A 16,942-nucleotide genomic window follows, 5' to 3' on the forward strand; every position below is an offset into this window, starting at 1 on the left:
TCCACTTCCCATCCAGCTCCCTGCTTGTGGCATGGGAAAGCAGTCGAGAATGACCCAAAGCTTTGGGACCCTGCACCCGCATGGGAGACCTGGAAAGAAATTCCTGGCTGCTGGCTCCTGCCTCCAGATCAGCACAGCACCGGCTGTTGCAGTCACTTGGGGAGTGAATCATCAGACAGAAGATCTTCCTCTCTGTCTCTCCTCCTCTCTGTATATCTGACTTTGCAATAAAAATAAAATAAATCTTAAAAAAAAATACCATGGGGTCAGTGATGTGGTTTAGCAAATTAATCTATCATCTGTACGTTGATATCCTGGAAGGGTACCATTCCTGGCTGTTCTACCTCCCATTCAATTCACTGTTGATGGCCTGGAAAAACAACTGAAAATGGCCTCAGAACATGGATCCCCACCACCACCTTGCGATTTGCTGATGAAGTTCCTAGCTCCTGATCAGCCTGGTTCAGCCGTGGTTGTTGGAGCCATCTGAGGAGTAAACCAGTAGAAGGAAAATTGCTCTGTGTGTTGTGTGTGTATGTAGCTCTTTTAAATTAAATAGGTCTTTAAAAAAGAAATCCCTTAATGAATGATTTTAGATATTTTACACTAAGAATATTACTGAACACGTCCCAAGGCTTTTAGAAAAATATTCATATACTAAACCTTACAAGTTAGTTTTAGAAATTGGAAATCCTTTATAGTATTAGAAGAATTGTATGTCACTGCTTTTGCTCATTGTTAATTTTTGAAGTTTCATTTATTTATATGAAGATACCCATCCACTGGTTCAGCCCAAATGACCATATAGCCAGTGCCAGGCCAGACGAAAGGTAGGAGCCACGAACTCTGTCTGGGAACTCATGCTTGGGTGACACACACATAGATTCTTGGGTTTCCCAGGGGCACTAGCAGGAAGATGGATTATAAGCTGACTTGCTCCTACATGACATTTTTAAATCGGTCAAATCCCATCAAAATTTTGAGTAATATTTGAATGGTCTGTATTTCCTTGTAGTTTTTTTGGTAATTTATTTTGTTTTATATAACATTTATCTATGTGCTGTAATATTGTGAAATTTTCTTTAAATGTATTTTTACTTTTACTTATTTTATTTGAAAGGTAGAGAGAGAGAAGTCTGATGATTTACTCTCTAAATGCTTGTAATGGGTAGAGCTGGACCGTGGCTAAGTCAGAATGTCAGTACTATACATGGCTGTCAGAGACCCGCGTACTGGAGCCATCGCCTGCTGCCACCCATATTGTGCAGTAGCAGCCAGTTGAATTAGAAGCGGGTATGGCACTAGGGCCAGGTCCTCCAGTACAGTACATCTTAATTGCTCTGCTAACTGCTCATCTCCTGTGAGACTTCTTATACGGTGACAATATTGGAGCATCTGTGTAGGGAATAGAGTTTTGGTGATCCCTATTTTAAATTCAAAATTAGTTTATTGTATATTTTTGAACGTCTAAGAAAACATTTTTTGAAAATGAAAATGATACTCAACTGTGCATAGTGAGAAATGTATATATTTGTATTTTCAGAAGTCTGCAGTGATTGCACACTCAAAATCATTTCTGAAAAGTAGCAAGGTTTTATCTGACATTCAAGTAGTTCAACTTCTAGTAGCCCCAAGAAATTAAAAACTAGATTTTTTTTGGCGGGGGTGGCGGGGAGTTGTTGTTAAGGATTTCTTTATTTGAAAAGTAGAGTACAGAGGAGAGACAGAGATTCTTCCCTCCACCTGTTCACTCCCCAGATGGCCAGAGCAACCAGGGCTGGTCCAGGCTAAATCCAGGAGCCTAAAAACTTCATTCATCGCATCTTCTGTTGGGTAGCAGGAGTGCAAGAACTTTGACCATCCCATCATCTGCTGCTTCTCTCTCTCTCATTTTCTTTCCTTCCTTCATTTTTTTTTTAAGGTTTTGTTTATTTGAATGTCAGAGTGGAAGAAGTTTTCTGTCTTCTGGCCTACTTCCCAAATGGCCAAAACAGCTGTTTGGACTGGTCCAAAACCAGGACCCAGCAGCTTCATCTGGGCGTTGCACATATGGGTCCCAAGCACATGGGCAATCCTTCACTGCTTTCCCAGCATATTAACAGAAGTTCAATGAAAAGTGGAGCGGCTGAGTCCCGAATCATTACCTCTATGGGCTGGTAATGCCATAGGCAGCGTTTTTCCTGCTGTGCCACAGCACCCACCCCATCTGCTGCTTTCCAAAACAAATGGGCAAGGAACTAGCCCAGAAATGGGGTAGCTAGGACTCCTCAGCACTGCTCTATGGTATGCTGGCATTGCAAGCACAATTTAACCCTCTGGACCACAGTGCTGGACCCACAGCTACAGGTTTTGAAGACAAAAACATTAAAGCCCATCATTGATAGAGATACCTGATTGTTTGCAGTGGAACCAGTACACATTAGCATGCCAAAATATGGCCACCTGCTGGTCTTCTCTATCCCCAAATGACACACCTGTGTACTTAATGTTTTTCTTTCTTCCAAGTGTGTTTTTCTTCAGCTCCTGCCCTCAAACCCAGTTATTCTGATATGGAATGCAAGTTTCCCAGGGTGACATTTAACCCCAATCCAAACACTTCCCCTTTTTCTGAGACACAGCCTCACCCATGTATGTATCTTAGGAAAGTGGGTCTTGGGCAGAGAGAATGAGGAAAAAGAATCATTGTTGCTAAATATTTTAGGATAGAAACGATTCTCCATCACAGTGAGAGAAAGGGTGTTCCCTGTGGGCGCCTCCCTTTTGGGTGACATCCTTTTAGAAGCTGACACCAGCATAGTGCTGTGATCTTAGTACTGTCCTGTGCTATCTAGATGAGCACTGCCAGGGATGTGTGCCAAGTGATGGTTACAGTGTCTGGGTAGAGGGAATATTTAGCAATCCCATCTCACCAGTGTCCTTGTCAGGTGCTCCAGGATACAGATACATGCTCATCCAGCCCTGCTCTGCAAAGCCTGAACATGAGACACTTCCAGGTCCTTATTGATGAAAATAACATAAAGAGAACTTTAGGTTTCCTATATTTTTAAGTATTTAACTTGTTCCAAGGGTTGGTTTTATTTTGTTCTCAGTATACTTTGGTTAAGTTCTTGGTTTCAGGATTTTTTTTTAGAGCCCTGTTCTTTCTCAGGCAGGTTGGAATCTGTTCATCACCACCTAGGAATTTGTGAGATATGATGACAATACCCTCCTTTTTAAAAGAAAAATGATATGTTTATGTGAAAGGCAGAGTTATAGGGCCAGGGGAAAGAGAAAGAACCTTCCATCTGTTGATTTACTCCCCACGTAGCCACAATTCCTAGGACCGACTCAGTCCAAAGCACTCTGTTTTAAGGAATGTAAGAATAGTTTGTTCCGGATACACATAAGTATCCAATATGCATTGTCTACATGCATATGTAATATGAGAACTAAAGTTAAGAGTTATAAATTGTTATCAGCTATGTAGCTAAACCAACCAACATGAAGCTAGTAACTCAGTGCCAGGAGTCAGGAGCTTCTTCCAGCTTTCCCTGTGTGGGTGGATCATCTTCCACAGCTTTCCCAGGTGCATCAGTAGGGCTTGGATCAGAGGTGAAGCAGCTGGGCTTGAACCAGTGTCCATGTGGGATGCCAGTGCTGTCGAAAGCAGCTTTAATCCACTATGCCACAGCACAAGCCCCAACATGCTGCTCTTAAAAAACTATTTATTTATTTATTTACTTTCACTGTACTTGAAAGAGTCACAAAGGAGTCTTCCATTTCCCAAATGCCTGCAACAGCCAGGACTGGCCCAGGTTGAAGCCAGGAGCCCAGAGCTCAGTCCAGGCTTCCCGTGTGGGTGGCAGGGACCCAAGTACTTGAGGCATCCTACGCTGCCTCCCAGGCTGGGAATTAGCAGGAAGCTGTCAATGCAAGCAGAGCTAGTACCTGAGATGGGATATGAGGTGAGGGCGTTTCAAGAGGCATCGTCACCCCTGCTCCAAACACTTGCCCCTGCTTGAGGTTCTGCTTTTCCCTTTCCCTCTGTTTTTCCTTCTTTTTTTCATTCATTTTCTCTAACATACTACTCTGGTTGTAAATCTCAAAGAAATGAATAACACTCCAGTGAAGACACGTTGACTCCCTTCAGTTCCCGCTTTTTTTTCCCGCTGCCAGCACACAGCAGATTGCTGTAGAATTTTGAATGTCACCAACAGACAGCCTTAAGATGGCTTAAGATGGATAATGAAGTCTTTGAAACACAGATGGGCCTCCACATCAATTTTCTTTTTCTTTCTTAGGATTTCCTTCTGACATGAAGAATTGATACAATTAACATTTTTTCCAGTATCCCTCCTAAATGGTACCTGGGGGGGAGGCCCTCTGGGCTGTCTTTGAGTGACACGGTCATTGCCAACAGACACTTTGCTGCCTTGAGTTTTCACTTCGTGGTGGTTGTTTGAGCAGTGAATTCTGCACAGGGAACTCAGCAGCCTTGAACTTGAAGGAGTCCCTGTGAATTCTGCATAGGCACCTGATTTAAAGTACAATCAAAGAAGTACTTGGAATGTAGCAGGATTTTTACTTTGGAAGCTATTGGGGTGGGGGCATTAAAATCACTCAGAAGTCCCCATAGGAGAAAAAAACTAAAAATAGAAAAGTTGTGGAATTGGCTTAGTTTTGTTTCCTAAAATTTGAAAACAGCCAGGAGGGGGTGCATGCCACAGGAATGACCCCCCCAGTTTGTATTTTCACATAACAGTCTTTTTCTGTGCTTTGTCTGCAGCGTCAGGCACTAGCCAAGAGGATGTGGGTGACTGCTCTGTGTATGCCGGGGACCACTGCTCCACCCTGGGAAGGCTTAATGGCTACCACCCTGCTGGGCAGCGCTCGGAAACCCGGGACTCCAGCTGCCAGACCGAGGACGTGAAGGTCGTGCCACCTTCTGTGAGAAGAATCAGGGCATATAAGGGGCAAGGCATCGCAGCCCAGATGAGCCACTTCTCTGGCTCCTCCGGCAACATGTCGGTGCTGAGTGATTCGGCCGGAGTGGTGTTCCCCTCTCGCCTCGATGGCGATGCTGGCTTCCACAGCCTCCCGCGCTCTGCGGTGAGGACGCGCCTTCAGTCACTAGGTGCCTTGGGCCCTGCCGATGAGGTGGATGGCACTTTACCCTACCAGAGGGGTCGTTTACAAGGAGACGAGAACCTGGCTTCCTTGGGAGGGTTCTCTAGGACTGGAATGCTTCTAAGACCCCGATCTGAAGAGCTGCGGCCCTTTGAGAGTGAAAATTTGACAAGTCCTGCATGTGTGGTCTCTCCCCACGCCACCTACTCCACCAGCATCATCCCAAATGCCACTCTCTCCTGCTCCTCCGAGATCATGGTTCTTCATACTGCTCAGAGTGCAGGGCAGCTAGAAGGTAAAATGACCGGCTCATCCCCGTACCTGAAGGTCACTCCCCGTGACCACTTCACCACCAGGCGTGCTGCCAGGGATGGACACCAGCTTCCGGGTGATCACTGGAGTGACCACTCCCCAACCATCCTTTCCCAAGCCTTTGACACCCAAGGCCCCGGGGTGTCGCTCTGTGATTCAGAAGTGCCTCTGGGCAACCCAGTTCATAGGGAAAATGGCTCCCACGTCCTAACCTACCACTGTAGAAATAATCTCAGCTTCCCAGGCCACACCCACGATATGGATGGCAAGAGCGAGTCTAGCTCCTCAGGGGGCAGAGCTTCAGGGCCTGAACACGCTTCCCCATTGAAGCCACATCCAACCACCCCGGGTCACTCCTCTCCCACAAGTAACCTGAGCAGCTGCAGCCTGGACCAGACATCCAACAGAGAGGACGGAAGCTCGGTGTATTCAGAGGAGCACAACTGCTACCCACTGCGGCGCACAGACTCTGCGCTCGGGTCCAGCCACGTGGGCAGCGGAGCCGATGGCTTCGGAAACCCCAGGCACAGTGTGGTAAACGTTTTCGATGGTGGAAGACCTCCGAGAAGCCAAGGTGACCGGCCAAACGACCACGACAAATCCCTTTCGAGAAACATCTCTCTGAGGAAGGCCAAGAAGCCTCCCCTACCACCCTCCCGGACAGACTCCCTCCGCAGGGCACCCAAGAAGAACGGCCAGTCTAACGGGCAGGTGCTCAATGAGAGTCTGATCGCCACGCTCCAGCACTCGCTGCAGCTGAACCTGCCGCCCGGCCTGGGCGGTGCTGGCGGCGGCAGCTCGCCCTCGCACAGCCCTTGCAGTGACCTGGAGGAGTCGTGGCTGCCACGCTCGCGGAGCCAGAGCACGGTCAGCGCCGGCAGCAGCCTCACCTCCGCCACCACAGCCAACGTCTCCTCTATGGGTGGCGCCACACCTGCGCCAAGTGACACGAGCAGCGTCAAGTCCGAGTACGCCGATCCATGGTGCTACTACATCGACTACACTGGCCTTCAGGAGGACACGGCTGGCCCCGGGGTGCCCGCAGCCAACGGTCCAGTCCGCCAGGGCCCTGATGGAGCCAGGGCTGCCATGCCACCACCAGGGCCCGGGACTGCAGTCAAACCAAAGGTGCCATCGCCAGAGAAGTGCCACCGGGTCACTTCGCCATCCAGTGGGTATTCCAGCCAGTCCAACACACCCACCACACTCACCCCAGTGCCTGTGTTTCTGAAGTCGGCATCACCAGCCAATGGGAAGGGGAAAGCCAAGCCCAAGGTACCAGAAAGGAAGTCCTCCTTGATCTCATCCATGTCCATTTCCTCCTCGTCCACTTCCCTCTCCTCCAATGCCTCCACCGAGGGCAGTGGCACTGTGAAGCGGCTGGAGCCGGCCCTGGCCTCGCCCCCTGCCCTGCCGCCTCATCAGGCTGACAGGTCTCTCCTTCCCCCTCCGCCTCCAACCGATGGCTCCGAGGAGCCCCCTTTGCCTCTCTCCCCCGTGTTCCCCCCTCCGCCGCCGGAAGCCCTCATGCCCTTCTGCTCTCCAACCTCCTACGGGGTCCTCCCTCCACCTCCACCACCACTCAGTCCCCTGCTCCCAGGCACCTCGGCTTCCCTGCCATTGCCCCCACCAGCTCCCCCTCTTGACCCCAAATTCATGAGGGACCCCAGGCCCGCTGGCCGACCCGAGCCCTCCCGGGAGGCCCTGAAATCACCTTCCAGCAGGGAAGAAGGCAGCAGGCCCCCCATGCCGCTCATCACCACCGAGGCGCTGCAGATGGTGCAGCTGAGGCCAGTGAGGCGGCACCCCAGCGCCAAGGTGGCAGCATCACCCGAGTGCGCAGCTCAGGAACAAGGAACTCCAGCCTCTCCGCCGTGCCACTTAAAGCCATCTGCCGTTCTGAAAGCCCGAAATAGCATAAATGAGATGGAGAGTGAAAGCCAGCCTGCCTCTGAGACGAGCTCGCTTCCGACGCCTGCCAGGAGCTCCAGTCTGGGTGACCATGACCAACCAACCGAGCGAGGCGACCCTACACAGCACAGCCCAGGAGCTCTGTGCTCCAGAGCGGGCCAGGCAGGGGCTCAGCACGGCCCAGGGTCCGCCCCCCTCCCAGACTCTTCTCCCAGCAGGAAGCCGCCCCCTATTTCCAAGAAGCCCAAACTGTTCCTTGTGGTGCCACCCCCGCAGAGAGACTGCGCCGCCCAGCCTGCAGAGAACGTGAGCCCCGCCTTCCCAGCCACCCCCAGCCCCAGCAGGGCCGAGGAGGGCTCTGTGCACAGCCAAGGTACCGGAGAGATTTCAGGGACCCCTGTCGGCTCTCATGTGCCCAGCCCAGGCAGCTCGCTCACGGAGGCAGGAGCTGCAGGAGTTGTGTGCCCCAGCAAAGTGGAAACTGATGTCCCCATGGTACAGCCCAATTCCTCACCAACTCTTAAGCAGGATGAGCCAGCAGAGAGTAATCCAGACGATGGGGGCAACGCGGAGAGCTGCCTGTCTCAACAGGACCAAGAAGGTAAGCCCAGTACCCCGCCCTCTCCTGTGCCCTCTGTGGAACTCAGGCGAACCTGGGCTTCTTACCCACGAGGTTGCCAACTTTGCGTCTTAGGAAAATGTAGTGAGACACGCTGAGCTAAAGGAAGAGTTTTCCAAACGATAGAAAGCAGAGAGCGGAGCTGAGGGCTGCAGCAGGCTGCTGATTAAGCTGCGATGAGTAATCTCCCCTCTGCCCAGCCGCTAAGAAATGATACCAGGGAATTTCAGAGCCTTCCAGCACTGAGTTCTGTGTGTTGGCAGCACAGAATGACCTCTGGCTCTCGGGTCCCCTCCCTTGGAAACTGTCAAACCTCAGACCCGGAGCGAGCCTGGTGCTTCTCCCGCCAGCAGCAGCAGCAGCAGCAGAGAGCCTCGCGTTTGGTGAGCTTGGTGAACTCCCGTCTTTGTGATCTTGTGTTGTCTCCCTACTTCTCTAGCTGTGGTTCCAGAAGCCAGCCCATCCTGTGCTGCCTCGGAGATCTTTGACCCCCCTAAGGAAGAGGGCAGTGATGAGGTGATGACCCCCAGCCGGCCCAGGACCACAGAAGACCTTTTCGCAGCTATTCACAGGTATCCACTCGCCCCTCCCCCCATCTCCCCAGGGCTTAAATCTACTCTAGGATTCCTTCTGGTGCAGCTGATTCTCAGATGGACTCCTTCATCACCCAGTCCTGACTCATTAACCTTGCTGCTGATGGAAGTGTCTCTATACTCGTATTCTCATTTCTGGTGTACCTTGTCCTGCTGACATTTAAAATGACACTGGAGACAGAGGCTCAGTGCCATACCTTCTGGCAGGTGCTGATCTTCCTGGCAGACATGGGGCAGTGTTTACAGGTACTGGCTGAGAGCAGCCGGGGACTGGGTCCAGGAGGAAGTGTCCCAGCCAGGTCCAGGAAGAACAGGTGCTCTGTTCTGTACGCTTCGGGTGCAGCCCAGCTAAACAGAACTCCTTTCGAGGAGTGTTGCATTTCGTTATCTTTTTTTTTTTTTTTGCATTTTATGAAAAAAGGAATTTGACAGTGTAATTTCTTGGGCTGTTTCAATGTTTCCATAAAAGAGTAGGGTGCTTTTTTTTTCAATAGGAGCAGGAGGAAATGTGCTTGTTACTGTGTACCAGCAGTGCCATCTGCTGGCATCAGAAACTGTCTGATGCTTAACTGTGGGTTCCGGACACTAGACAGGGTAAAATATGTAGTTCGACTTGTGGTTTTCTTGAAGGGTAAATGCGGGTTAGCGCTGAATTTCCAACTTACTGTAGTTTTCTGTTTCTGATCTCCCACAGCAAATGCCATTGCACAAACTGATAAGCTTTAAGACATAAATGTGTATGCACTTTAAACAGTCATGCCATCTAAACCTTTTGCTTCCTTTTGCCGTCTTTCCCACAGTATTTTCAGGCAACTCTCATGAATGCCAAAGGGTTTTTTTTGTTTGTTTGTTTGTTTGTTTTTACTTGGTCCTAAATGTGAGTCTCCCCCATCCCTACTCCTTCTGGAGCAAAGTGGCCTATAAAGTCATTTTATTCTCTGCATAAATAACCTTGTTTCAGTGGTACTTTCCCGCTCCTTGGAATGTAACTGAAAAGATTCTTGCATGAGCTCAAAAACACAGAATTGTCTAGAACTCCTCAGCGACACAGGCATACCCAACCTGAGGGAGCACCGGGCTGCCGGGTTCGAGTGTTTGTTACCAATCTCTTTCTTTACCTCGCGGCTCCAGTGCTTATGTAATAGACCCCAAAGGCTATCCCCATTCATGTTGTTGCACTGTTTTTTTTTTTCCTCGTTAGAAATAAAAAGGTGACTGGTTATTCAAACATTAATCATAACCAGCAGAGAAAAATCATGCTGGATGCAGCTTGAGTGGCACTTCTAGAAGTTTACAGAGATGTTTCTAACTTTATGCTACATGCATAGTAAGCATTGAATAGATAGTTTCTGGTTTCAACAAGGCCAATTGGAATCTGTTAGGGAATTTTTGCATGGCTCAGCCTTTTGTTTCTTGAATCCATCAAGTAGCTAAATATACAGGAAGGTGTATTTATAATAACAATCCACAGAGATTTGTGTTGCCCGGTTGCTCAGTGTACTAAATAGTTATTCTCAAGAAAACCCAATTATTACAATGCCACACGACTGCATACTTTTCTTCAAAATATGTCAGAGGTCTCTCTTAGGTATTATTTTGGCAAGCTTCTTAAGCCACTGGAAAAGCCCGTGGCTGCTGCCATTAGAGGGGTGTGTCTCCTGTAGGAGCTGAGCTCAGCCAGTGTGTGCGAGAGAGGAGTGAGGGCAGGCAGGCCTGGGAATGGATTGCAGAGAGCGAGCCAGCTAACATGCCAGCTTCCATGACAGCAGTAACGCCATGTCAGGGCCCACCCAGAGTTCATGGAAAATGCATATTATGGAAAGTGGTACATGGATTTCAAGACTGGATATGCTAAAAGTGGCTTCTGTTGAATTCCATTTTTTTTTCTCCCTGAAGTTCTCATAATCTCTCATGAGAATAACTCGTATTAGCAGATGTCGTAAAAACCCTTTTAAAGCAATGACGTTTACCCCTTCTCAAGTCCCTCAGCACATCAAGTCATCATATACAATAAAGAGTATCTAAATTGAAGCAGAGTTTTCAAATTTTATAATGCAAATTAATTCACTTCAGATTTAAAGCCAGATGGAAAATGTGGAGCACCAGTTGAGGTGTGAAGTTTTTACATGTATTGAAATAATTAGCTTTTAAGCCAATGTAACTGTTTAGGTCCTTTTTATAGCTATCTTCTTTAGAAATACATGTATCTATATATGTACATACACATATCTTTGTGTGTGTGTGTGTAGAAAATGGAAGAGAAAATTCAGTTTATTTTTTTTGCAAAAAAACATTCAGTCTGTGCAGTGTTCACAGACTTCATTTTCCACGAAGTTGTTGAAGAACCCTCATGTGTTTGGGTGTAGAGAACTATAATTTTTAGATTGAATTTTTGCTCTAGAGGACAGCTGATCTTAGGGAAACAACCATGCTTTTATGAAGTCTCATCTCTTGTCTTCTAATCTATAGTTAAAAGCCATAATTACCATTTAAAGATGCATTTATTTATTTGAACGGCAGAGTTAGAGAGAGGAGGAGAGACCCTCCCTCTGCAGGTTCACTTCCTAAGTGACCACCACAGTTAGGCTGCAGCCAGGAGCCTGGGCAGGCAGCTTAACTATTAGGACAAATGCCTGGCCTCTGATTTCTCCTACCTGCCTCACTGACTCTGGCTGAACAAGATGCTCCCACAGGCAGCCTGCTCCTCTCCCTGACTGGCCCCTCTCACCCACCACACCTTCCCTCCCATTGCCTTGATTGGTATGAAAATCACTGGAGTCAGTCATGACCCGGGAACCGGCGCAGACTCCTCTTGTGTTCAAGCTGGGCCTCTGGAAGTTGACCTACAGCCCTGTAAGAGTCAACTGAGAGTGCTTTTATGTCAGGTTCCTCTGGAGGAAGGATAGAGAGTGGCCGGTGTATACGTGTTCCATGACCTGGAGTGGAGCATATTGTGGTGCAAGGAAGTTGGTTGCTTTGGCTTAGCTTTCTTACCAGTTCAAGTGCTGGCACCACTAAATTAGGAAAGGAAAATTACAGCCTGCTGTTCATTCAGGATCAGCCCAGTCTGGAAAAGGTAAATTATTTAAAACTTTGGTGTGGTGGGTTAATCTTAATCCACCGCCATAAGTGTGCCAGTTCAGGTCCCAGCAGGTGAACTCTCATCAGATGAGGATGCAAGTGCTTGGGCCCCTGCACACAGGTAGGACCCTGAGGCTTTGGCCTGGTCCGGTTGTAGCTGTTGTGGACATTTGAAAAGTGAACCAGAGGATGGAAAAACCCCTCTCTCAGTGTCCCTACTTGTCTTTCTAGTTCTGCCTTTTAAATAATCAAAATATAAATCTTATTTTAAAAATTGGAAATGTTGCCCTCGGTGAGAGCAAAAATGGTTAGAAGAGCATGGGCTGAGCATCGCAGGAGGTCACGGGCCACGTGCTACAGTTCACTACAGTGTGTGACCAAGTGTTAAGATACTGTGTTCAGCAAATGTTACTTGGATAACGACCTGTGAGGCCAGCAGAGTGGTGAGGATGTGAACGGATGGGGAGTTAGTATTTACCTGACTGTTATCAAATCGCAGATCCAAAAGGAAAGTCCTTGGGCGCAAAGATTCAGACGAGGAGCACTCCCGAAACCACTCCCCTTCGCCGCCCGTGACACCCACTGGCTCCGCCCCCAGCTTGTCCTCCCCCAAGCAAGTGGGGTCCATTCAGAGAAGCGTCCGAAAGAGCAGCACCAGCAGCGACAACTTCAAAGCCTTGCTGCTGAGAAAGGGCAGTCGTTCCGACACGGGCGCCCGCATGTCTGCGGCCGAGATGCTCAAGCACACCGACCCGAGGTTCCAGAGGTCCAGGTCGGAGCCTGCGCCCGACACCCCTGAGAGCCCGTCCAGCTGCTCTCCAAGCAAGAACAGAAGGGCTCAAGAGGAGTGGGCCAAGAACGAAGGCCTCATGCCTCGGAGCCTGTCCTTCTCCGGCCCCAGGTACGGGCGCAGCAGAGCGCCGCCCTCGGCAGCCAGCAGCAGGTACAGCATGCGGAATCGGATTCAGAGCAGCCCCATGACCGTCATCTCAGAAGGAGAGGGAGAAGGCCTGGAGATCACGGACCCCAGAGCTCGCCACCCGCTGGGTACTGCGAAGGGACACTGCTTGGACGGACTGGCAGGGGATGCGATGGACCAGGGGAGCCTGGCCCGAGGCGTGGAACCTACAGATGGGACAACAGGTGCAGAGGGTGGGGGTCCACCAGATCAGCGGGAGGAGAGTTAGGGAGAACCCCCTTGGGTGAGGTGGGAGGCGAGCAGTGAATGCTTAGCTCTAGGAAGCCTGTGAATCCTTTCCTGCCTTGCCCAGAATGGGGTTAGACTCAGTGGCCCTGCCATGGACCTCAGTGCCCCAGGCCTGTGCCTGGGGAAGGTTCATGTAAGATTCACTGGCCACTTGCCCTGTGGCTTAAAAGCAAGTAGAAGCTTCAACTTCAGAAAGTGCTTCCTGGGGAAGATTTTTGTTTGTTTTGGTAGTTGTATTTGCTAAAATGCTGAGGGGTCTACGTGGGATGTGTGTGCATTTTGAACACTTGTATTTTTAAGAAACACACAGCATTATGGAAATAGGAGCAAGAATGTCAAAGTTCAAGTAGGTGGAATAAGGGAGTCTTTGGGTTAGGTGATGACGGCTTCCGAAGTCCTGTAGCAATGAGGGGGCTAAGGTAGAAATGAGTGCTAAGAAAAGGGTGGCAGGTTACCTGGTTCTTGGTGCACAGGGCATGTGGCTGTTAGTGCAGCAGGCTGCGGTGGCTGGGCCGGGCACCGGAACGCAGAGAAGTTGCAATGGGGCTAACAGGTCTGTTCAGGTACTTTTTCTCTGGAGGAAAGGGTTTTGTTTCTTTTCTTTTTTGTATAAATGACAAACATGGAAGTGGCAGTGTCTGCTGCTGTGCAGCCGCAGGTACTGGACTTGTAGCCTGGTTTTCAGAAGAGTGGGTGATTTTTAAATGCATTTCCCTGTGGAGTAGCAGCCGAGATCATCTTTGGGAAGTGAACGGATAGTATAGACGCTGTGGGGAGGAAACAAAGGGAGGGGGCTGCGTGAGATACTGCTGGAAGTTGTTTTCTGCTTCTTGAATAAAATTATTTTTCAGAATTGAAATTGAAAACTTGCACTATCAAACTGAACTGTGGGTGGGACTTCCCTTTTATGACAGTTTTTTACTCGAGTTTAAACTCCATTTCTTATCGCGTGAAATGCCAACATTTGCTAACTTTTGGATATCCTTTTGGTTACACCAAAGAAGAAATATGGCTATTTTTTTCCTTCAGCTGCCTGCAGTTTTCATGACCTAACTTTAGAAAGGTTTATCAAAAAAATCTATTATATATTATCATACTTGGAGAATGCTGAATAGATCTTGTTAGTCAAATGAACTGATAGAAATTGGCAGGGCTTGGCTATTAATTAGCCCTGGGAAATGGGTTGTTAGATTAAAAAGGGGTGTTTTTTTTTTTGCATCACTTTGTGTGTTTTTATATTGTTTATACATAATTGAATTGCTAATTACCTTCTGATCTTCTCCAAGCAGAATTCCAACACTTGTAGACAGGGGAGAAAAGTGTGTAAAGTATTTATTTTAATGTAATGTTCTTGCGCGTCTCCTCCCCACACTCCCTCCGTCCCTCCCAACCTCTGTATGCCTAGACTCCTTCATTTGTGACTTCAATAAAGCAAAATCTTGTCCTCTTCTTTAGAAACCTGGATGGCACTACTGAGCTTTTTAGTATAAATCAGGCGCATCTGCCGATTGTGTGCGCTGCCTCTCACTTTCTTTTGGTATAAAACCATCCTCTGAAAGTTGACTGCACACAATGCTTATAAAGTAAAACTTCAGTATGTTTTAGACATGACTTTGAGGCAAAAAAAGAGAGCTAAAGAATCAAGACTCTCTGAAGAGAACAATATATTCACAGAAGCAGAGATCAAGAGCTGACAGTTGGCCAAAGGCAGAAAGACGCAGTATCACTTGGTGCCACTGTCTGCCTCTACCTTGGGTTCAACAGTCATTTCTTCTGCATGTAGAAAAATGATGTTGGTTTTGGGGTGTTAGATCTTCTCTGCATTGTCGAATAACTGATTGGAATGTACATGGACGTCAAACATCTTTAAATGAATATATGAATCATTAATTTAAAGGTAAGACAAGCAAAGTCAAGACTAATTAAAAGACTATAGAAGATCCCCTTTTAAAAGAAAAATATCCCAGCTGTGGCATCCCAGATTGGGACCGTTCCTAGCACTAGTGTGGGCTGGGATTGGATGCACCAGGCCGGTTCAGATCCCAGCACCATCTGGTGTTATAGAGAAAACAGGGTAGATGTGGGACTGACTAGGCTGGGTCTCAATCCCCTTCTGAGCCATGTGTGAGCTGTATGTGGGTATGGACGAGCCATGGCTGGGCTGAAACATCCAACAACAAGAGTCAGAATGGGGTGAAAGCCAGCCAGGAAAAGCCACTGTTCCTGCTAGGACAGGAGGTGAACTGAGTAGGGTTGGCTCAAGAACCCCCTGGCAAGCGCAAAATCTGGCATTGGGAGGGGTTCTGATGGAGGAGCCTGGGCAACTCCTCTGGCAGGACACAGTCCCTGCAGGTAAGCGCGAGAAGCATGATTGGAAACAGCCCAGAATAGGCCATGGAAAGTTTCCCACTGGCATGCATTCGGCATGGGTCAGGAGCAGACCAGGCTGAATCAGTTCATGTCATCCTCTGGCAAATCCGATCACCAGAACAGAGTGTGAAATGGGCCGGGTTTGGTTGCGACAAAACCAGTACACATTATGGAACGCCAGGGCGTGGTTGCCTGTACTGGATATGAATGCAGCACCCATCCAGCACACGTGAGATCCAGGAAGGGAGGGGCAGAGCTGGCGGGGGGGTTAAGGGGCTGGTCCCCTCGCTGGACAACCACTCCCACTGGAGAGTGTTGGCTGGGATAGAGACAGACACGACTAAGCAAGGCTACAACACCTGTGCGCTGCATGTGGACAAGATCAGGGCCACAGCATCAGCTGGCAGAAGCTGGCACTGGGGACTAATTCTGTCGAGTCAAATCACAGGACCACCTAAAGAGTGCATAAACCGGGACAGAGAGACCTGGGAGGGAAAAAGTGGGTTCCCCCTTCTTGGGTCACTATTCCCGTGGGAGGGCATGAAAACTAGGACGGGGGCTGGGATGGCTAGATAGAGAGGTACTCAACAATATCTGTGAGGGCTGGATGGTTGAGTTGGTTAGATAAAACCAAGCTTTAATACCCATTGACAAGTACCAGAGCCAAATGGGATGGGGGACAGATTGGTCTTCTGCTACACATACTGGCAAACCAGGGTAGGGGGCGGTCTGGTGGGGGTTATTGTGGGTCGCCCCAACTAGGCTACAGCTCCCACTGGTTGATGTAAGGGCCGAACCAGACTGGACTGCAACACCCATTGGTTCCAGTGCAACTCGGGACTGAAAACAGAACCAACCCAGCAATTGCAACCACCAGCTGATCAGGGTGATGGACTGTGCCGGGCCCTGTGCTTGCTAGAACATACAAGAATCTGGTCTGGGAATACCTCAAAGTATCTTTGGAGATCTCCCCACTTGAACTGCTGGACTCAGAATTCTAACCAAGAAAAGACAGAAGACAGAATAGGACAATCATTCATCTCAGCTACATGTTGGCAGCGAAATATGGGAGAAATGGAGACTTCATGATGGACCATATCAATCAGTGGACCACCTCATCGAGCGAAACTGGCAGTGACTCATAACTGGAGAACTATTAACTCCACTTGAGTACATATCTCAGAGCATGCCCCACATCCGGGACTTGGGGTGGGCGGGAAACCGGGGGGGGCTTCTCCCTCAATATCCCCTTTTACCTCAGATACATGATGGAAACAATATGGACATAATAGCATTGCCCACCTCCCTATCCCACCTTTTTTTTTTTTTCTTTTTTTTCTTCTCTTTCTTGATTTTCCTTCAACTATAGTTAACTATGTAAAGATTGTCAACAACAATACAATAAAATGGATTATAAAAAAAAAAAAAAAGAAAAATATATATTAGTTTCTAAATTTGCTTTGAATAAATCTTTATAAAGTAAATAGCTGGAACTTCCTGTTGTTTGTACATGTATTTTTGGTACATTGAGGTAGATAGGCTATTTTTTGTGTGTGTGCAGATTTATTGCCTTGCCAGATACAAACAATAGCAGTGAAGACCAGAAGGAGCCTGTGCAAAAGGAAATAGCAAAAGACAACTCCAAAGGATGGCCTAAAGGATATTCAAAGAAAATGCCGACTAAAATGGTGATGGGAAGTGTGAAGGGAGCGAGAACTTTTTGCAGGTATGGAGGAAATCTAG

The 16,942-nt window shown here is 48.4% G+C and overlaps 1 protein-coding gene across 7 annotated transcripts in view; it reads left to right on the forward strand.

The window, feature by feature from the left end:
• Positions 1–12,914, forward strand: part of NHSL1 (NHS like 1) — a 262,622-nt gene extending 249,708 nt beyond the window's left edge. For all 7 annotated transcript variants that reach the window (XM_058670709.1, XM_058670560.1, XM_058670650.1 and 4 more), the window contains 3 exons: positions 4,766–7,930; positions 8,388–8,520; positions 12,122–12,914. In XM_058670709.1, the coding sequence (XP_058526692.1) occupies positions 4,766–7,930; positions 8,388–8,520; positions 12,122–12,809 (3,986 nt within the window). In that variant the 3' untranslated portion in view covers positions 12,810–12,914. The remainder of the gene's footprint in view (positions 1–4,765; positions 7,931–8,387; positions 8,521–12,121) is intronic.
• Positions 12,915–16,942: the final 4,028 nt, after the last annotated feature.

This window comes from Ochotona princeps, chromosome 1 (assembly GCF_030435755.1).
Source record: "Ochotona princeps isolate mOchPri1 chromosome 1, mOchPri1.hap1, whole genome shotgun sequence".
Classification (NCBI taxonomy): domain Eukaryota; kingdom Metazoa; phylum Chordata; class Mammalia; order Lagomorpha; family Ochotonidae; genus Ochotona; species Ochotona princeps.